The sequence below is a fragment of the Vombatus ursinus genome, unplaced genomic scaffold, assembly GCF_900497805.2.
Source record: "Vombatus ursinus unplaced genomic scaffold, bare-nosed wombat genome assembly UNPS02014812.1, whole genome shotgun sequence".
NCBI lineage: Eukaryota > Metazoa > Chordata > Mammalia > Diprotodontia > Vombatidae > Vombatus > Vombatus ursinus.
Genome location: NW_020954590.1, coordinates 90,859,838 through 90,883,456, shown reverse-complemented (window position 1 = coordinate 90,883,456; position 23,619 = coordinate 90,859,838). Strand labels below are relative to the sequence as shown.

At 37.1% G+C, this 23,619-nt stretch overlaps 1 protein-coding gene and 1 pseudogene across 2 annotated transcripts in view; one reads left to right on the top strand and one right to left on the bottom strand.

The window, feature by feature from the left end:
• LOC114054098 (uncharacterized protein C8orf34 homolog) overlaps nt 1–23,619 on the bottom strand; it is a 393,219-nt gene that overhangs the window by 158,652 nt on the left and 210,948 nt on the right. For both annotated transcript variants that reach the window (XM_027877212.1, XM_027877213.1), the window contains exon 8: nt 11,565–11,700. In XM_027877212.1, coding sequence (XP_027733013.1) covers nt 11,565–11,700 — 136 coding nt within the window. The remainder of the gene's footprint in view (nt 1–11,564; nt 11,701–23,619) is intronic.
• The window catches only part of LOC114053805, a 36,030-nt pseudogene continuing 28,895 nt past the window's right edge, over nt 16,485–23,619 (top strand).

Below are 23,619 nucleotides of genomic sequence, written 5' to 3'. Positions count from 1 at the left end.
TGTGTCGTGATTTAATATTTGTTGCACCATCTACCTAATGATATTTTTTAAACAAGGATAAGGACTGGACTTCTGATTTCATTAGTATGGTGAATTCCTCCGAAAAAGCACCTTCTTGGCTATTTATAGCCTTAGAAAGTTGTCCTGGGCAGTGGTTCTCAAAGTATGGTCCAGGGACCCCGGGGAGTTCCTGACACTGTTTTAGAGGGTTATGATGTCAAAACCATTTTCACAATAATATGAAAACATTTGAATTTCTAATATAGTAACTTATGTGTATATACATACATACATACATACATACATACATAAATGAAAACTCATTAGTAGGAGTTCTCAATAATTTTTGAGTGTAAAGGGGTCCTGAGACCAAAAAGCCTGAGAACCACTGAGAACCATTGAGAACCATTGATGACTTTGCTCAGGGTAACAGTCAATATGTGACTGAAGTGGGATTTGAGCCTAGGTCTTTCTGACTTGAAGCCTAGTTTTCTACCCACAGTGCCATGGCCCCTAGCAATAGTCTGAGGAAAAAAGCTAATGATAGTTGTTAAAAGGATTATTTTTTCCATGAGTGGGAAGGTATTTCCCCTCCATAAATCAAAATCAGCAGAGATTCCTTGAAAGTATTTGAAAATAAATACTATGAAATGGTCAAATGGATGAGTAATATCAATGATTTGGGAGTTCCCTCTAATAATCCATCTAATATCTATATATCCTGTGCAACCATGTGACCTGTCCTTCCATAATTTTGCTATAAGGGATTGACTGAATATGCAGGAGGCTTTCTTTGTTTTCTTCTGACATTGTAAAGTTACCAGTGGAGCATGAAGGCTGTTCTATCACCCATGTCCCTCAACATGTTACCAGCCCATATACTCTACATATCCTACATTTCCCTGATGGTATTCTTTAATCTTGTTTTTCAGAGTTCTTTATTGGTCATATGTCACAGTCTCTCATACCTACTAGCTCCTTTCCATCGAATTACGAATGACATTTATTTAAATTCTCTGGGGACTATTAGAGTCCTCACCTCACTTTTATATATTAATGTAAGTAAAATGGTAATATTAAGAAGATGATGGGCCTTTCTTTCCATGAGAAGGTTGGAGTCATGAAGTAAGGGTTGTGTAGCCTGTTCCCCTCTCTTTTACTGTTCCAAATCTGGAACCAACTCATTGAAAGATATAACAATAGAACTAACCATGGGTAGTGACATTCTCATTATAAACCATTAGATGATATATCAAACAGAGTGGCATACTTGTCAGAGTTGTGAGGGAGAAGCCCCACCATAGAGACCAAATTGGAGAGGATTTCTTGCCTAATGGTAAGGCCATTCAGATGTTCTCACTTTTGCATGTCACACTGGAAGAATAGCACCCTGGAACATCATAGAGTTTCATAGAAAAAGTTTGTAACTAACCAAAGTTTTGTCTGATTATCCTCACAGAAAAGACCGAATGGATTAAGAATATTGTGGATCAATACACATACATATGTATATGTATATGTATGTACACATGGATACTTACATACATCATTTTAACTGGAAGAACTTTGAAGAAGAATAGTAGTAAAAAGGTCACCAAGGAAATTTATAATAGGAAAATAAAATGGGTTTGTTATTTGGAAAAATTGAAGTATGTCAGTTAGACAACCAAGAGGAGGCCTCCAGGACACTGATTGGCCCCCCTTTGGTGAACTTATGGGAAAACATGGACAAAGGTTGCCCAAGATGGCAGGCATGAATCTCTATTGCTGGAGGGAACTTCCAAATTGATGAGATCAGAGATCTGTTGGCCTATAACCATGTATTTCTATACTCTTATTTTTCTTGGTAATACTATATTTCCTACACATAACTCAGAGCTATATCGAAGGCAGAACTTTGCCTCTGGATGCCAAAATTTAAAGGACTCTGAGAGTACACAAGGGCCTTCAGTAGCAGCTTCATGTACACTCAGAGTACACTTCCACTCCCTTGCATGCACCACTCCCCACACTGCTCCTTGTACCACATGCAAAAAATTGCTGTAAGTACTAACTTCATGCAATGAAAGTTAGTTTATTTAGAAAATATATTAACTAGGAGTCAGGAAATGTTCCCTTCTTAATGTGACTTGAGTTAACTCTTTTAGACGTTATCTTCATGGGATCAGAGCATTTAGAGCTGACAAGTTCCTTGGAGATCATTTAGTCCAAGGCCTTCATTTTACAGGTTAGAGAACTGAGGCCAAAAGAAGTGAAATAACTTATAGAATGACAGAGCCAGGATTTGAGTTGAAAGTTTCATGATTCTAAATCTAGAGTTTCATTTGCAACTCTGTAGCTGCCTCCTCTGATCAGTTGATAATGTAAATTAGTCTAATTGTAATGATAATAATAATAATAATAATAAAAATAGCACTTACATAGCACTCTAAGGTCTGCAAAGCCCTTTACAAATATTATATCATCCTCACACAACCCTATAAGGTAAGTTTTTTATAATTCCCATTTTATAAATGAAGAAACTGAGGCAGACAAAGGTTAAAGGACTTGCCTAGGGTCACATAGCAAGTCAGATGTCTAAGGGATGGATCCGAACTTAGATCTTCCTGACTCTAGGTCTAGCACTCTGACCACTGTGCCAACATGCTGCCTATTTCAAAGATAAAGAAATAGATTTATAGAGATTAAATAATTTGCACAATGACTTGTAGTAAGTTAATGGCAGATCTGAGAATAGAACTCAGGTCTCCTGACTTACAGTCCACTGGGCTTAGACTTTCCAAATCATCATGCTGCCTCTCAAGGATTATTCCAAAATAGTCTCATCAATTTAATATTGATATGCATGTTGGGGTATATGAAACTATATCAATAAGAAAATACTATATCATGTACTGTTTCAAAATCAATTTCATTCTACCATATAATTATATCAAATATAATCTTGAGTAAATTCAAGAGAGATTTTAATGCTTTATTATTATCATTATTATTATTATTATTATTCTGCATTACCTTAAATGTCTGATTATGACAAAGAGGTGACCTTAGGTTCTCAAAACCTATGAAAGTTGAGTGACTATAGCTGTTAAATCAATGAGGTCCAAAAGAAAGGAACTTTGATCTACCAAAATGTAAACTTCAAAGAAAGGACCTATGTATATTTTCATTTATTTATTTATTTATATTATTTATTTATTTTTATTTATATCAGCACTTTTGTAAGAACAAAGAACTGGAAAATAAGTAGTAGTTGATTGGAGTGAGGGGTTGGTGGTTAAACAAACTGTAGTAATGAAGTTACAGGAATGTTCCTGTGAGTTACTATAATAATTACTATAAGACATTAAGGATATGAAGAATAGAAAGTTGTCTGGGAAGACACAGATGGATAAACTAATTTAATATGCATGTTGGGGTATATGAAACTAAATTAAAGCAAAGTAAATTAAGCAGAACCAGGGAGACAAAATAACAAAGATCACAACCATTTGAAATGAAAAAAAAGAAAAAGAAAAAGAAATAAGCAAAAACAACACTGACAGCATTATAATTATAATGACTAAACTAAGCTCCAAAGAATGGCTGAGAAAATGTATCTCTGTCCTTTCATTGAAAAAGTAGAGCACTATGGGTATGACAGTGCATGTACTGTCAGACTAAGTTGACATGTGGGTGAGTTTAACTGAACTTCCTTACCTCCCCCCACTAAAACTCTTTCTTTTTTTTATTGTTATAAGGTGTATATAATAGGACAAACCTTCCCCTGCCTCAGGTTAGATTCTTTCCTTTCACCCACAACTTGGTGTGGCTTTATCTAAAAATATGACAAAGCTGCCTTAGGGCTTCATTATTCTGTATATTTGGCCCCAGCTTTCTGGTCTTCTAAGTGCATAAAAAGCCCGAGCTTGGAATCTAGCTCCTTTAGACTTGGTCAATTTCTGAAGCCTGCAGCAGTGATATTTCCCTCCTTGATGCAATAGCCATGTTTCCATATAGAGTAAAGGTGTGCAGCCTCTGAAGAGGCTCAGCGCTCCTGTATCCTTGCTGCATATTTTTACCGTTAGGTCCAAGTCATCCTTCTTGGGCTAAATGTTCAAAGACTTGTGAGTGCCTCATTTCTTCCCATGTTGAAGCTGAACTAAGAGTGCTGTCAAGAGAGTACAGTCATGCAGTTGACAATAAGGGATGGTTCTCTGGGGAGGGGAAGAGAGAAGGATGGCTTTGGTAATGATATTAAAAAAGAGAGATATCAATTTTTTTTTCAAAAGGATATAAATTTTATGAGGACAAAAGGATCCCTCATAAAATTTACTACCTGGTTTCCCTACACCCAAGCACTATGTTCTATATGCTTGAAAAAGTCAGGATTTATTAAGCAACTAGTATAAGCCAAGCAAATGGCAGGGACTATGGGGAACAAAGGCAAAAGTAAAACAGTCCCTGCTCTTGAGGAGCTTATAATTTATAGGTAGGAGAAAGTACAGGTAGATGTAGATGTGTGTATGTCTGAAAATAAACACATACACCTATATTAGATCCAATACAAAACAAAAGGAAACCACAGATTCCATGAAATGAAAGGAAAGAAAGAAAGTATTCCAGGCATGGGAGACAAGCAGAACAAAGGCACAAAGACAGGAGATGGAGAGCCATGTGTGAAAAGGTACACAGTAAATATTAAAAAAATGAATAGAACTGACTACCATAAGTGTTTAAGGTGTGTGTGTGTGTGTGTGTTGTGTGTGTGTTTATGTAAAATCTGGGAAAACTGCAAGATAAATTATATACAGATGATAAGAAAGTCATGAAGGATGGAGGATAGAAAAACTGTTGGGTGTGAGTCAAACTTTTAATTTTTTTTCAAAATCATAAAAAAAAATTTTTTTTTGAAAAATATATAAATATAATAAGACTCCAAACCAATAGAAATCCATATATACAAGATCTGAATTCAGGCCTTCCCGACTCCAAGTCTAGTATCCACTATGCCACCTAACTACCTCAAAGTGTCATAGCTACTAGTAGGCAAATACAAGTTTCAAACCCAAGACTTCTTACAAAGTCTAGCCTTCTTTCCACTTCACTCGGTGCTCAATTAAAAGCTGGATGATTTAAGCTGACTATCTGTCCTTCATTCAACATACTATCCACAGAGAACATTCATGTTATTTTTACTACTTATCAGGTTATTCTGCAACTATAACCAAAATATTATACTGGGGATAAGTGGCCAGACTGGAGGAGAACAAAATAGAACTAGCTGATTATATATCACATAGAGGAGGAAATCAATTTGGAAGCAATGGGTGCTTTCTTAGGCATTCTCATGCAGAACTTTCAAGCTTGTAGCACTGTATGTTTTCTATAATCCCATTTCTCTTTAAATCACATTCAACCCCTCTTTGTGTGCTACTGATGTTAAGCATGAATGAATTCGGCCCTTGCACCATTAAAAACAAAAAAGCTTCTTACTTGCAGGAATGCATTGGCAGGAGTCCACAGGAACAAGATTTAACTTCTGAGCATGGCAGCCGGTATGTGCAGCTAATGGGTGGTCTTTGTTGAAAAAGCTTATAAACTTCACTGTCTTGGTTGTTCAGGCCTTGGCATCATCATTCTTTACCTGCCTACTCAAGTACGTGCCAACAAATTTTTAAATGTTGAAGGAAGGTTGTACAGACAGTCTTCATTTAAAACTTACAAATGATTGAATTTAACAAACCACAAAAACTTCCTGGATAATTGTGCGTATCATTGACCTACAAGCACTTTGCTCTCTGTTGAAATATCTTAGTATGACTCCTAGGCAACAGCTGAAATGTATTTTGCCCCTGCTGGATCCCCCTCCCCCAAGGGTTGCCACCCATTTCTCCCCAGTAAAGTATTTGGATTTAAATTACTGGAAGCTGTCAGAAACCAACTAAACGGATTTCATGAATAAGTTCAAATTCAGAAGTATGTTAAACATATTGAGAGATTACAAGAACACACCAGTATCTTCTACCAAACAAACTTAAAAAAAAATTGCTCTGCCTTCCAGTCTTTCACTGATGATCAGAGGGAGGGATCCTAAACAGAACTATTTTAAACTATTTAAATAGAACTATGTTTCCATTCTTATTCATTTATTGAGGAACCGTGCTTTGTCCCACCTGCTAAATGATGTCACCCCTTTGTTTAAAAGACAGAAGATGCAGCCAAGCCTACAATGGGCTGAGTCTTTCAGAAGCTAGCTCTTCTGTAGGACTGTTTTCCAGTTTGAAAACACTTAAGTTATACTCCATCTGCATCTATTCCCCTAGCTGTGTGTGAAACATTTATGGGGAAAATGGTTCATTCTCCCAGCTGTATTTTAGTCAACAAATCTCTTTATATCCTTGATATTTAACCCAATACTTTACTCATAAAACTTTATAGAGGAATTGGATGTGATCTAAATGTCCATTTGCCAAATCTTTTGAAGGGTGACTTTGTCAATTGAAATAACAGGGACTTCAAGTCACAAAAAGGTCACCAGTAGAAAGCATCATTACTGTTAGGGATGTCCATTTCCTACTAGATTGTGTATATGGGGTGTCCCCAAAGTCCTAGTGCAGTTTTAAGCTTATTAGCTTCAATAGCTTGAAACTGCACCAAGACTTAGGGGATCCCGTGTATCATATTAGGATCCTTACTGGTCATCTGCTTAATAAAAACTTATGATTTTAGCAAAAAAGTTCCAGAGGCATCTTATACAATCTAACCTTTCCAGCTTGTCTTATTATATAGTTCACACCTTTTGTAATGGCTAGTTTTAGATGTTTGGAAAAAAATTTTGAGGAAAATCAAAATCTATAGCTCCAATTCCATTTCTTACTGGAACATCTGTAAGACTTGAATTTATTCCATTTAAATAAAAACAAAATTAGTGAGGAGCATCTTGAGACTATGTTATCAGTGTTTCTATAGCATAGCATTTATTCTTAGCCATTCTTTCCCTCGTCTCTACAACATAATGGGAAATCTTACATTTACTTATCTGTATACTTACAGATATATCTATATCTGTATCTATATCTATATCTACACATACTTCTCCCTCCCCACCTATCCCCAGGATAATAAAAGCCCTTCAAGGCCATGGACTGGTACTTTTTTGTCTTTATATCCCTAACTGGTATCCCCAGCATAGTACCTGGTGTACAGTAGGTGTTGAAAATGCTTATCATATTGAATTAAAGTGCATCTTGTTTCTGTGGTAATGTAACTGACTGCACAGTGAAGCTTGGCAGCTGGGCTGCTCTTGAGAGTGAAAGTAGAAGACATTTTCCTTGCCCAGGCTAACTAAGCCCAGGTGAAGGATACAATGACAGGTGAAGAACAAAAGAGGAAAATCTTCCCTTCTTCATCCTAGAAGAATTGTGTTCTCCTGAGTAATGTAAACAATCAGATCCCCAAGTTATTAAAATTATTTAAATCTGCTGGTGCAAATAGTAATTTGAGGAGATCATCAACCCTGTTTTTTGGGAGGGTGACTTATTGGGAAGTGGTCAGGATGAAGAAAAAAAGAAAATGAGCTGAGTGTGGTTGGTTCATACTTGAAATTCCTGCTACCTGAGGGCCTGAGGTTGATGGATCTCTCAAGCTCTGGAGTTCAGAGCTGGAGTAGGCTAAACTTGTCAGATGACCACAACTCTTGTTATTTATTGTTTGTCCTTAATTCTCGAAGAAGACCATGACATCAGGGAGGTGATCTACATGTTTATTTGCCAGATCTTTTGAAGGGTGAGTTGGTCAATTGAAATAACAGAGACTTCAAGTAAAAAAAAAATGTCACCAGTACAAAGCAACAATGCTGTTAGAGATGTCCATTTCCTACCAGATTCTGTATATAGAGTGTCCACAAAGTCCTAGTACAGTTGTAAGCTCATTAGTTTTAATAGCTTGAAGCTTCAAGAAGACTTTGGGGACCCTCTATAACTTATTAGGATCCTTGCTGATCATCTGCTTAATAAAAACTTAAGATTTTAGCAGAAAGTTCCAGAGGCATCCTATACAAGGTAATCTTCTCAGCTTGTCTTAAGTAGTTTCCACTTTTTATGAAGGCTAGTTTTAGATGTTTGGAAAAAAAGATTGAGGGAAATTAAAATCTATGGATCAGGTTTCATTCCTAAATTGAAGCTTTCCATCCACCACATCTCAAAGTCTACAAAAGGGTGGTGATTTCTCCTAGTGGAGAGATCACCTATACTGACAAAATGATGAATCTTTGAAATAAGGTAGTGAAATGATCCCATAATATGTCATTTTATTAGTGGCCTCACTGACAAGAGGGGGACTTTGTCCCAGATAAATGCCAAATAAATGACAGCTGTAACTTTGATAGCATGTTGGTACAGTTTCCATATTAGAACACATACTTAGCTGAAATTCAAATACAAATGTTAGGTGCAAGGAAATAGAAGAAACAAAGCTGGGGAAAAGTAATTAGTGAAAAAATCCCTGGATATTAGTAGAAGAGACTTAGACTATCTGATACTTTTAAGAATTTATATACATTCTAATTCTGTTAAGAACACAGGTCAAATCCCATGACTATAAAATCTTGTAGAAGAAAACAATCCTAAATGCTTTAAATCCACTTATTCAAGCTATTTTTGTTAGAACATAATTCTAGGAAAATAAAGAATGGATAGTCTCTTAGTCTATACTGTAATGACAAAATAACTACAAATATGTCACTATGTAAATGGAAGGAACCTGGGGGAAAATGAAACAATATTATGCAATTATAATGAAAATTCAACATCTTGTTGAAGACAGGAGAAAATACACCTGTAGGGGGACAATAGGTGTGGAGCAATCAGCTGTTGACATACGTGGTGGGTATGTTGGTTAGTTTTCCTGAAACCCTTTCCCTCTTCTGCCCCTACTCTGGCCCCACCTTTATTTATTTGATTGTTTGGTTGGTTGCTTGATAATAAGGAATGGCTCCCTCCGGAGGGCAAGGAAGATTGGTCTACAAGTTACCTGGCCATTTATCACTGTGGCTACTTACTACATATTGGGCAAGTCATCTAATGGCTCACTGCCTCTCAGGGTTTCAAGTTCCTGCTCTGTAAAACTAAAATTAAACAAATGAACCCTTGAGAAGACTAAAATTATCCACAGTACTCATTTTATAGATGAGGAACCTGATAGAGAGGTACAGCAACTTAACCCAGGGCACACAAGTAGTAAGCAAGGAATAGTGGCCCTTGAAACCAATTCAATTCTCATTTGGGAAAAAGAAAAAAAAAAACCAACAACTGGAACCAAGATCCTTTTTGGAATAGGGTCTGAATCTTCTCCAAATTGCCAACATTTGTGAGTTTTCTATGATTTATTTATGATGATTGTTAGCTACTTGAAGTGAGGGACCATGTCCAATGCATTTTTTTTTTAATCTCCCCCAGGTCCTAGTACAATGGATGGATATTGTAAATGCTCAAGGAATATTTGTTGAATCACTTAATGTCAGACTTTAAAAACTTAGAATTTTCATTCTTTTTTATAGGATCTGGGCTTTCTAACCAGTATGTTAACAAGCATCCATGTGTTCCAAAGTTATCATTAGCAGATAGGTTTCCAGCATCTCCTTTAATTCATTAAACAACAGCTCTTCCCAGGTAGGACTGCCTCATAAGGGCTATTTATATTACCCAAATCTCTCTTCCGTAATTCTAAGTAACCCTTACCCTTCTCTTTCTCTCTATTAGAAAATCTAAACTCAGAGTTCACTTTAGATTGAGAGGATCTGCCCCTCCCACCAAACTGCTCTTTATAGCTGTATTAAGGGTGGCAGCCCTCTCTCCTACTTGACTACCAGGAGTCAAGCTAATTGTTTTCAAAGTCCTCCTGGGACAAAGTACCCTATACCTACCAAAGGTATATAGAGAGTTTTTTCTTAACGTGCTCTTGTGTCACACACACACACACACACACACACACACACACACACACACACACACACCCCTTGCCTCCTCGTATCTTGAAAATGCATAGATAAACTACAGGAAAAAAAAAAAGGAAATAACTGAAGTGCTGCATTTCTGAATCATCTCCTAAGTACGTCCTGACAAAGGAAAATCTCAGTGAGTTGCAACCTAGAAATGCCACTTTCCTGGACCAATCCTCTCATCTCGCATATTGCCTTGAGTTGGCATCTCAGGGAATAATCTCAAGGTATAAGCCAATGCTTTTTCTGGCTCTCATATCGTCACAGATGCCTTTTATATTTCTTTAAGTAACTATTAATCAACTCTCAAGGGGCATAGGCTAGAAAACTTTGACTTGATTTCCCCACAGGTCCCCGCTTCCCCACATCCCCCCCCCACTCTCTCTTTACTTTCATTGGATTTAATCCCCTCTCAAACTGCACAATGGAACAGCCAGAGGTAAAGATAAGGAGATAAAACCCGCAAGCCTTGGTATTGTGTTTGCTAATCTGTACCATTTACATAAGGGTTAGAGGGCCAGTTTTGTCATTTAAACAGGCTTAAAAGCCCCTTTGCAAATGAGATTTAGGCTCTACAAAAGCTTGCATTCTAGGAACTGCCTGGAGCTTCTGCTGGCCTTGCTGTGGGGAGCTGACTTGGCTGAAGGAAGACCTGGCTACTTGTTTGGCCTCACCACAGTGGATGCAAAATTGCTCCCTGCAGCCGAGACCCAAGGGAGAGCAAAGTGATTAATTTTTTTTCAAGAGGTAAGGAAGGTGTAACAAAGCAGTTAATAGCATCCTAATAATAGGATCCTGAAAGGTCCAGACTTTTCACTAATGCCATTGCCTTAACATTAGTTTTGAACTTTTCAAATTCAGAAACAGGCCTTGCAAATCTCCAGAAGCTCAGTCCACTAATAAAATTCAGAGACAGAAAGGCTTAAAATAGCTGGGAAGTCAGGAGCAGGCTAATCTAGCCTCTGAGGTTCACTGTGGCTGTGAGTGGCATCAGATAAAAGGGTAAACTCCAGAAGGGACTCTATTGCCAAAGAGAGAGCTAGAAGCAAACTTGTTTTCCTCTAATCTTGACGCTCTTAACCTTTTTTTGTGTGTGTAATAGACCGCTTTGGCAGTCTGGTGAAACCTGAGGACCCTTTCTCAGAACAGTATTTTAAATGCATAAAATAAAATACATAAGGGTACAAGGAAACCAATTATATTGATATATAATTAAGTCAGTTATCAAAACATTACTTTACAAGCCCACAGACCCCAAATTAAGAACCCCTGCTTAACTGAAAAGAGGTTACCCTTTCTGGCCCTTACCTTACAAAAAAAAAAACATTTTTTTTTAAAAACCAGACATTTGCTTTTATTGGTATAAAGAGTGAACTCTCAATGAGGAGACTCCATTTACCAATGTAGATCAGCACCTGCTGTTGAGCATGGTCTTGACAGCCAACATATTTCAGATAACTTGAACCCACATCTTCAGGAGTCAGAGAGCAATTTGCTGTCTGTCCACTATATTGTACTGCCTCTCCACAGAAGCATCCTGTGAACACCAATAAGTATCTGTTAATAACATGTGTTATTCTTTTACCTGGCACACCTGGAGCAGATGTTCAATGTGACCTTTGCCTGGGGTTCAGGAAGATGAGCTGTTCGAGTGGGGTTAAATTTGCTCCCAGAAGGCATCAGGGTAGTTACTCCTTCCATTCTCAAATCATCTAGGTCCTCTGTAAAAACATAAATGATTACAGGCTCCGAGTTACAATAGAAAAAAAAAATGGTTGTAACAATGGGACATTTTTGCCCTATAGCCATTAAGGAGAAAGGGAAAAAAAGTTCACTCTTAGTATGAATTAACCAACTGCATCAGAGAACATTCTGTAAAATGTAGTTTTTTAAGGTTTTTTTTTTTTTTAATGCAAGGATCTTACCTTATTTTTCAATATCTGTTAAAATTTGTTGCTGGATATTGGTAGAAAACTTCACTAAAAGAGAGGAGATTCGGAGAAGGAGAGAGACACAATAGCCATTTTCAAATATCTGAAGGGTTGTCACGTGCAAGAGGATTACACTTACTCTGTGTAGAGTAATAGAGTTGAAATAATGCCACAAGTAGAAAATACAGTAAAAACTGATTCATGGAATAAGTGGATACCTAAATTCCCTTTCAGTTATAAAACCGTGATACTATGAGCCTGTGAACATCATGGGATGGGTAGAAGTCATGGGCAGAGAGATTTCTGGCCAAAAGTAAGATTTTTATTTCTAATAATTAAACTGAACTGAAAAAAGAGTGTGCTGTATTAATAGATTATGAGCTTGTCTCTTGAACTGTTCAATCAATAGTTTGATGACCACTGGTCAGAAGATGAGTATCCCATACCCAATGAGAAGTTAGATAAGATATTCCTTCCCCTTCTAATATAACATCATGCAATAAAGGATATTTTGGGTGGAAAGCGCCCCATTTCAAAGAGAAAATCACACCATCATCCTTTTTGCTAAGACAGTATCAGCACAAAGTAAAGAGCTTGAAAATGAGTTTGTTCAGTTGTGTTTTTGGAGTGCCATGACATAAACATGTCACCTTATCTTGATGAGAATATTGTCTTACCCAGAAAAAAAAAAAAAACATTGGCACCATACTTCATTCATTCATCCATTCTCAACAGATAAAACATCTCCCTAGGCTTTAAGGGTGATGGCAAATATAATTGCATTGCAAATGCAAATGGACTGAATGATTTCTAAGATTTTCTCATCACTAAATCCTATGATCCAATGAAATGATGTTCTTCATTATGGTCAAGCCCTAGAATGACTCTGGGAACTATTGTTTAGCTTTAAAAAAAAAAAAAAACTATAAAAAAGACAAAACTCCTCCAACGTTTGTTATTGTTGTTCAGTCGTTTTCAGTTGTGTTGGACTCTTCCTGACCCCATTTTGAATTTTCTTTGCAAAGATATTGAGGCTGTTTGCCATTTCCTTCTCTTGTTCATTTTACAGATGAGGAAACTAAGGCAAACGGAGTTAAATGACTTGCCTAGGGTCACACAGCTAGTAAGTGTCTGAGGGCAGATTTGTACTCAGAAAGATGACTTTGTGACTCCAGGCCTGCTACTCTATCCACTGTACAACAGGCTTGACTTGAAATAAGGAAAAGGCCTGGGTTTGAAAACTACCTCTGCCATTTTCTGGCTGTGGCATTAATGATGAATTACATAACTTTGAACTTTTGTTCTCTCCTCTGTACCATGGGAATTAAAGGGACTTGTAATACTTACCTCTCATGGTTGTTTCGAGGCCAGAATGGGATATATGTTAAGTATTTAAGTACTTTGCAAACCTTACAACTCTGTCAATTACAGATTTTAATGATGACATGTACCTGTGTCACAGTAACTTTTGCTTTTTATTATATATTGCTATATGTTTCTTCCTGCTTATCCCCATTATCCACTTTGCCATTGCTTTCTGTGTGATATTCATCTTCACTTCTTCTGGGACTGCTTCATGTTGCAAAGCCATATAATATCACCAGTGGAATGAATACTGGTATAAAAAAAATGGACATTTATTTCTAGGAGAAATTTGGTGACACTGTAGTAATTTTGCAATTTTCCAAAGGTAATCCAGACTGCTTGCCCCCTGGACCTACCTCATTGTCTATTTGTACTTGGTAACTTGAGGAGAGAAGTTTTGTTTTTGTTTTGTTTCATTTTGCTTTGTTTTTTGGCAATTGGGGTTAAATGACTTGCCCAGGGTCACACAGCTAGTAAGTGTCAAGTATTTGGTCTGAGGCCAGATTTGAACTCAGGTCCTCCTGACTTATTGGCTAGTACTCTATCCACTGCACCACCTAGCTGCCCCCTAGAGATAAGTTTTTGTTGATGTTAAAGTTGCAAATCAGACTTCAGGGGCATTATGAGAGAGAGAGAGAGAGAGAGAGAGAGAGGGGGGCAAGGAAGTAGAATCATCAAGTATAGATGGCTTTTTCAAGGAGTTTAGCTGAGAAGAGAAGGAGAGTTATAGAATGATAATTAGGGGGCATGGTAGGATCCAGTGAGGTTAGGAGATATATGCTAGGCAAACATGTTTACCACTGTAATGGTGGAGATCAAGAGCTGAGCTCATGTTGAAGAATAATTTGGCATGGCTTTGAAGGTCCTTCAGATGGTCCTGTTTGTGGATAACCTTGTGTTGGTTGTATCAAAGCTGGGAAAGTTTCAATGTCTCCTCTCAGGGATGGTTAATCACTCAAAAGAGTTTGGCCCAACTACCCACAGAGGAAAAAACACATGATTTAAATGTCTGTTGGCCAAATTGCAACATGCATTTGGATAGACAGTCTATATAGACTTTGTCCGTCAATATCTTCAAAGTTATCAATGCATTTTAAATAGCCAAATCTAAGAGTCTTTTTATCAATACTCTTCCTTCTTCCTATTTCTGTGTCATTTGATATTGTTGATCACCTTCTCTGGGGTACTTTCTACTATCTTGGTTTTTATGACTCTTCTCTTTCTTGATTCTCCCACCTGTTTGGCTGTTCCTTTATAATTTTCTTTGCTGGATCTTCATCCCTGTCATCCCCATTAACTGTGTACATCTCCAAGGTTCTATTCTAATCCCTCTTCTCTTTTCTTTCTATTTTTAGTGATGTCATCTCCTCCCATAAGTTCAATTATCATCTCTATGCAAATGATCCCCCTATCTAAATCCATTCCCAGGCTCTCTCCTGAGCTATAGTCCCAAACCACCCCTGACTACTTGACATTTCAAAGTGGATATCCCATAGGCATCTCAAAACTCAACATCTTTAAAATAGAACTCACTATCTTTCCCTTAGTACTAGCTCCTGGTAGAATCACTCTGCCAAATTTCCATGTAGATTAAGAGCACCAAAATTCTCCCAGTCATCCAGATTCTTAACCTTGATGTCCTCCTAAACTCCTCTCTTTTAATCAAACACATCTAATTATTTGCCAGATTTTATAGTACCATTCTCCTCTATATCTCTCACATAAATACCACATTTAATGAAGGACATTCATAAGGTGAATAGTATACTTAGGAGGCTAGCGAGAGGGGTGAGGGGGCTCAAGACAATGTCATATTTGGTTGAAGGAACTAATGATTTGTAGTAGGGGAGACATAGTAACTATTTTCAAGTATTTGAAGGACCATCATGAAAAAGGATTAGACTCATTCATTTTGAATCAGGAAATAGTAACAATGAGTAGAATTTGTTGAGGGGCAGCATTACTCTTGACCCAAATTTCTTAACAAGAAGAGCTACCCCAAAGTGCAATGGACTTCCTCTGGAGCTATTGTCCACCTGGAGGTCTTTCAGTAAAGACCGACACTGGATTAGATATTTCTGAAATCTTTCCAACTTTGAAACTCTGTCATTCTCTAATGTGGTTTCTTGAGACTGGACCCTAGAGCACTGGGAAGTAAAAGCAACCTTAAGGTCTCTCCATGATTGGACTCAAGTTATCATAGTTTTATTAAAGCAACTACCATGTTCAAGCAACTCTCTACTCTTCAAGATTAGAAGTTGTAGAATTCCATATCGGAAATCACATATCCAAATACACAGATGCATATTTGTACATATGTGTATATGTCTATGAACATGCATTATAAATGTTAACTGTGTATTATAACTTTGAGAATCCATCCCAAGGAAGGGTGGTTTAGACTTAGAGATTTAAGGACAAAAGTGAAATAGCAGTTCCCCGAGAGAAGCTTACATCACATTAGCATACCTCTCATTTCTCTATCTTTAATAGAGGTTGAAGTTCAGGCCACCACACAAAAGATAACAGAAATCTGGAAAAGTTCTCAAAAAAGGTGACTAACATATGCAAATGTGTTGACAAGTGTTATATTCTGAAAAAGGGGAGGGTGAGGATCCAAGAGGACAGTCATTACCAATGGGAGGGATAGAGAAGATTTCATATAGTGGTTGACTCAAGTTTGATTCTAAAAGATGTATAGGAAGTAAACAAATGAAGAGGGAAAGTGTGAGCAAAAATACAGATGCAGAAAAGTACAGGACATATTTGGGGAACAAAATTTACTCCAATTTGGCTACAATATAGAATATTTGGGAAGAAGTTGACATGAGACTACAAAGGTACTTGAATGTAAGGCAGATAAGGTAAGGGAGGACTGGGTGGAGAGGGTTAAGAGAACATCATTTAAAGTCTCTTGTAGTAGCATGGACAAATAATAATTAGGGCTTATATTAGGATTGAGGTAGGGGTAATAAAGAGGAAGGGCAGATGTGAGAAATGTTCCAGAGGTAGAATTAACTAGTTTGGATATGAGGTGTGAGGGAGAAGGAAGAGTGAAAGATCATATTGAGATTTAAAAAAATAGTTGATAGGGTGAATGATAGTGCCAGTAGTAAGAGTGAAATCAAATGGCTCCACAGACTTAGGAGGGTGTTGATTTGGGACGTGTTGAATTAGAGGTGAGTTACCCAGGAGGAAAGATTCTGTAGATGGTTAAACAGGTGAGTCTGGAGCTTAGGATCAGGAATAGAGATAGAGATTTGAAAGTTATCTGAATTGAGTTGGTAGGTGAAATCATCAAAATGGAACAATTAACAATGTTCCTTCTATATGTTTTGTTTTCTTTACAAATGGGATGTTTTGGACAAGACATTAGTCGGTCAGTTGACAAGCTTTTTACTAAATGCTTACTTTGTGCAAAGCACTGTATGAAACCTGACAGACACAAAGAAAGGCAAAAACACAGTCCCTGACCTGAAGAAGCTCACATTCTAATGGCACAGATAACATGAAAACAACTGGACATACAAGTTACATGGCATAGTAGATAGAGCACTGGGCTTGGAATCAGGAAGACTCATCCTCCTGAGTTCAAATCCTGTCTCAGATACTTACTAACTTTGTGACCCTGGGCAAATCACTTAATCCTATTTATCTGTTTCCTCATCTATAAAATGAACTGGAGAAGGAAATGGCAAACCACTCCAGTAGCTCTGCCAAGAAAACCCTAAATGGGGACATGAAGAATCAGACATGACTCAAAGGACTCAATAATGATGAAAATGGAAATAATCTCAGAGAGAAGGCAGTCACAGTGGGGAGACCAAGAGAAGCCTCTTGCCAAAGATTTAAGCTGAGACTTGAGGGAAGCCAGAGCAACCTCAAAGAAGAGGCAAAGAGGGAGAGTATTTCCAGGCATAGGACTAAGATAGTGAAAAGGCATGGGGCAGCTAGGTGGAGAATTGGATAGAGTGTTACTTCTGAAGTCAGGAAGTCTCATCTTCCTGAGTTCAAATCTGGCCTCAGACACTTACTAGCTCCATGATCCTGGGCATGTCACTTAACCCTGTTTGCCTCAGTTTCCTCAGCTGTAAAATGAGCTGGAGAATGAAATGGTAATCTACTCCAGTATCTTTGCCAAGAAAACCCCAAATGGGGTCAGGAAGAGTTAGACACAACTGAACAACAACAAACAAAAGTGAAAAGGCATATAGGAGGGAGATAGAATATCACTCATGAGGGATAAAAAGAAGGTTGATGTGTCTAGATTGTACATTATGTGGAGAGAAATTAAGTATGAAAAGACTGAAAAAGTAGAAAGGAGCCAGATGGTGAAGGTCTTATATTTCATCTTACATATAATAGGAAACCACTAAAGTCTAGAGTTTATTGAGTTGTAGAGTGACATAGTCAGACCTGAACTTTAAGAAGCCTAACTTAAAAGCTGAGTGGAGGATGGAATGGAGTAAGGAGAGACCTGAGGCAGGGAAACCAACTAGTAGTCCATCTCAATGGGCCAGGTTTGCAGTGATGATGTCCTGTACCAGGATGGTGGTAGTGGAAATGTTTCTTTGTATTACTATGTAATATAACCATAAACCCTAATTTGCTTCTGTTTTACTATCAAGGAGAATGACCTTCAGACTAAGAGAGATAGAATAAAAATAACAAGCTTGCTTTCTACAGCTTCATCTAAGTCATTTATAAAAAAAAATATTGAGTAGGACAAAATTGAATAGAGAGCCCTGTGATACACCCTTATAGACCTCCTTTTTGGTTGATACCAATCCACTATTTAGCAGTGTTTGGATATTGCCTTTTACCTACTTACAAATTCATCTACCCAAACTATCATGAGTCTCATATTTCTTCATGTCATCTACAAGAATATCATGTATTTTAAAAATGCTTTGTGGTATATCTCTGGCATTTTCTTGATTAGGATAATCATCCATTTTTTTTTAAAAAATGAAATCAGTTTCATATGACTTCTAAGTGAATTCATGCTCTTTCCTTTGTGACCAAGCTTTATTGTGCTTAAACATGCTTACCAAGGGCCCCAATTCTATCCCAGAACTTTGCCAGGTGTAAAACTCAGCACTTGATAATTTCTAGGTTCCATTGTCTTTTCTTCTATTTTTGAATAAAAATTGATTTTTCCTAATTTCTAATCTAAGGACACTATTCCTATTCTAAAGATTTCTTCTTAAATTAGAAGAATCACATATTTGTTTAAATTATTTCATGATACTGGAGTATAATTTGTCTAGATCTGGATATTTGTATTCATTAAGATTATTATTTTTGTCTTATTGACTCTCATCTATCTTGGAATTCAATTCCTTCCTAATTAGATTGTATATACTTTTCAATTTAAAGGTTATTCTCCTTATTAAAAAAATACAAAAACCAAATAGGATATGAGTAGTTCTTTCTTTCTGTCACCCATTGCTCTATTAACCATTTGCTTTCTTGTTCTTAAGGCCTTAGATACGCTTAAAGAAATGAAGTTAATTTTTTGGAGGGGGAGTTGTCCTTAATCTTTATAAGATGCATCATGGTACAGTGGATGAAGGGACAGCTTTTGAGTTGGGTTGAACTAGGTTCAAATTCCACCTTTGACAAATATTGCTTATGTTAATCAGTCAGTGATATTGGTTGGTTGTTTGGTTATTGTCTTTCATTCTCTATTTGTTTCTCTATTTGCTAAGCACCTAGTATATGCTGGGCACTGTACAAAAGAAAGTCTCTGCCTTCAAGGACCTCACAAATTCACGGGGATGTCTATCATTTATAGGGCCTGCTATGTGTCAGGCACTGTGTTAAGTGCTTTACAAATATCATCTCACTTGATCCTCACAGTAATCCTAAGAGGTAGAGGCTATCAATTTTCCCATTTTACAAATGAGGAAACTGAGGCAAACAGAGGTTAAGTGACTTGTCCAAGGTCACATAGCTAATGAATGTCTGAGGTAGGATTTGAAGTCACATCTTCCTGACTCAAGGTCTCCCAGAGACCTGGGCAACTGTCTAATGCTGTACTTTTCATAGAAGTTACAGATTTTCATCAGTGGCAGTAGTTTCCACACCAGAAGGTCTGGTGTGTTCTTTATGGACACTTTGCCATTGTTTCTAGCTCTTCTAAATGTTCTTTAAAAATCTGAGCTCATTAGACAGGTTCTTGTGCAGTACATTTCTTCTCCTACTCCCACATTTGAATAATTTGTGATTTTCGTTCCCTTGTTTCATTTTTAAGAGTTTTTCATGTTTCTTGAGCTGTCTTCCCTTTTATAATTTCCTGCAATGGAATCATATCTCTCATTTCTCAGAATCTTCTGAAATCTGAATTACATGGTCACTTTCTTCCAAAGTTCTTGCCATTTTCATTTCACACACCAATTCTTGGTCAGAATTAAGTTCAAAAAAGCAGCTTCCCTTGCTTCTTTCTATCTAAACCTTATGTAGAATGCAATCATCACCAAAGCATTCCATTAATTTACTGGATGCTATGATTTTAGTGTAATAAGACTTCTAACAGATGTCAAAATATTTAAAGCTGCCATCGTTACCAAATAGTGATCTGCTAATCTTGTGATTTGTTTTAGAAGAGCATTATCCATATTTACTTCCTGAAGTTCTATTTCACTGGGGTTTTTCAAGCACAGACTGAATGACCATTTATCAGCAAAATTATAGGGGGGATTAATGCATTGTACTTCCAAGAGTCCTTCTTCTTCTAAAATGATAAGATTCTAAATGCAGAATCACCCAATGACAAAACTTGTGTTTCTCTATCCTCACCCAAATGCCATTCATCATTGTTCATCTTCTTGTTCTTAGATTTCTAGATAGTCTGCCCCTTATTTCAAACAGTTTCTTTGAATAAGGATATCTTTCCATTGCTATGTGACAGTCAGGAATCTCATTTCACCACATAGACAATCCGAATCTATAAGTGTTATGCTTAGTTCCTTTCATTATTATTGTCTCCTAGGATTTATTAGTTACTTTTTCACTGTTATTTTTTCCACAGCATACTCATCACCCTCTACAGAAACTAGTTTTAGAGTATAATCTCTTAAGACAGAAATTAATCCTGTTTTTGAAATTTAGACACTCTGATGGTGCTGCCATATTTTTTTTTCAATCTTCAGGAAAATCTCAACTGGAACAAATGTCTCTCTTGTGTTCAGATGAATGTAATGACTGAGCCCCCACTAAGCTTCAGAGTTGAGTGAAGACTGACAGAAAAGCTGAGGACAAGAATAAATTATAAAAGGACCTGAGCTGAATGTCAGCAGAGAAATTGGGGAAATGGCACACTTCCAGGGGATCTTATGCATTCTTCCTCTCCTACTGGTTTGGGGGTGGGGGAGAAATAGTAAGAGCCATAGTTTTTAATGCCCTGTAGGAAAAAAAAAATTCCTGACCACTGACTTTCACTTGATGGTGTAGATCAGGGCAGAGACGAAATTAAATAAGCACACCTGAGGAAATGCTGATGATCAAATAACCTTTGGAACTGGAGAACAAGAAGGCAGTCTGCCTCTATAGAAACTTTGCTGCTTTGGGAGAAACTAGTAGGCTATCCTGAACCACACTAACAGACTGGGTACGGATCCACCAATAGTGTTTGTTGTGAGTAGAAAAACTCCAAAGTGCACAGCTTACTGGTTGCCCTCTAGGAGAGACAGGGTTGTGAATTGAACTTTCACCTTTCGTCTCACCTTTCACATAAAGGGCTACTTCCTGAAAAGAAAAAGTTCATGTATGCTAAAGGGATTGCCCATTTGCTTCATTCTTTTCCTGCAATGCTGATTGAAGATTAATGCATTCTTTTTTTTTAATCAATCAGTGGAACACAAATACAGTTATTTAACAAAGGGAAGAGCCAGAAGATTTGAAGAGTTGAGCCATAAGTATCTAATGGGATTACCCATATGTTACAAACTCCAGGCTGAGATAAATGTCAACTCCCACAAAGAGGCAACATTAAAAGGAGAGAGGCAACTAGCTCTCTGAGAGTCAGAGAGAGTTTGCCGATGACTCATCAGTCCTCTGGTGTTTGCTGGTATACCTAGAAAGCAAGAATGAGTGTTTTACTTACTACTGAATAGGGCCAGAAACTAGTCAAGAACACCACTTAGTAGCTACATGACTATACCTAAATAGATAGATGTGTATGTCTGTAGACATCTATCTATCTGTCTGTCTGTCTCTGTCTATTTATCTATCTATACTACATATATACATATATGTCTATAAATGCACACACACATGTATATATATGTGTATGTGTGTAATGTATATATATATATTATACGAGGACAAATATAGAGTGATTCAGGCAACTAAGTATAGATAAATACTCTGGTTTGATTTGTGCTATCAGTCAGTAGGTCAACAAGGATGTATTAAGTGTCTACTATATATCAGGCACTATGCTAAGTGCTGGGAAAATAAAAACAAAAACATGACTCCTGCCCTCAAAGAACTCACTTTCCAGCAAGGGAGACAGCAGGCAAACAACTACATACATACAAGACACACATTGTAAATGAGAAGGAATCCTAAACCCAGGGTACTAGCAGTGGGAAGGACAAGCAAAGCTCTCGTGGAAGCTGGAATCTGAACTAACATCATCACTATAAACATTCATCCTCATTTCTGTCCCTTGATAAATTCCTTTGGGTAAAAGAATGAAGAAATCCAAATGAATGTTGCAATTTACAGAATGCAGCTTCTTGAAATTACAGCATGAGCTGCTGTTAAGGTTGCCTCTTTTCCCCTTTCCTTTGCAGTATGCTCCAGATAAAAAACAGGAACTCGATATACTTTTGCCATCACTTACAAACCAACCAAATGCCACAGAGTATTCCTATTCTGTCAAGAACTTTGGAAAAATCATGTCCTCCATTGTTCATTTTTGCTGGAATCCTTCCTTCTGCCTTTGTCATTTACTTACACATGAAAAGCTGCAAAATATCTCCACTCTATCTGGTATTTTGCAAAACCCTTTCCAATTTTGTTCCACTTTCTCAGAACATGGAGTTGGCTTCCTATGCTGACTTTTTTGGGGACTCTTGAAAGAGAATACACTGCTATAAGTGCAATACCGTACATGTCACCAGGCACATTAATCACCTATCATGTACAGACTATTTTGCTAGGCACTAGGGGAGATACAAAATTTAGAAGATTTTTTTGGTCTATTACATCTCTATTGTTCTCCACTAGTTCCCAATAGCAACCATAAAATGGTCACTTCCGTTTCTCCCACCTATTCTTCAATAGATTTAAATCCTAGATTTAATCCAGAATCTCAAATTAAATAAATGGACTTGGATAGTGGAACAAGCACTGAACTTGGAATCAGATAGGCTGGAGTTCCAGTTAGTCTCTACTGTTTACTCACCATATATACCCTAGGAATCTTATAGAATCTTTCTGCACTTTAGTTTCTTCATACATAAAATAGGATAATAATATTTGCAGTATCTCAGTTTTTCTAAAGAAAGCACTTTGTATACCTGAAAGCACTATAAATGAGATAACATGTAAATAAATCACTATAAAATATTGTTATCATTAGAATTAGTATTTTAATTATTGCTTACCTTACAGGGTTTTTCCATAGTTCACATAAAAAGGATTTGTGAATCTGAGTGGAGTATAAGCATAACATGAGCTAGCAGTGTGATACATAGTAGCAAAAACTAATACCATCCTAGACTTCAATGAGAGGTAGAAGGTTTTAAATGAAAAAAGGTGATAGTTTTCTTGTATTTGGTTATGGCATCACCACATCTATACCATTAGGTTCAGTCCTAGGAAACACTTTTAGTAAGGATATGCATAAACTGCCTAAGGAGATGGAATCAGAATAAGATTTGGACTTTTGGAGCACAACTTAAAATATAGAAATGACGGAGAGTGACTCCATGACTGGAAAAAGTCAAATATCCAAATTTTCAACAAAGAGAATGGACCCTATAAACCATAGGCCCAATGACTTTGACTTTGATTCATAGCAAAATCAATAACGTGTTTTTAGAAATTATTTGGGCACATGTAGAAAAGTAAGCAGTACTCACAAAAAGCCAGCAGGTTTTGGTGTTATTTCCTTTAATGAGAGAGTTACTTAACTCATAAGTGCAGGGAATATTCTAGATATAGTTAATCTCTGTTTCAGCAAGGTAGTTGATAAAGTCCTGCTATTCTGGATGAAAAAATGAAGAAATGGTTAGATATGGTTCGACTTAGTTGAATGACTGCACTCAAATCCATTAATATTTAATATGAATTTGGAAAATGAGAACTTCAAAGGTAGGTTTCAAATGGGGA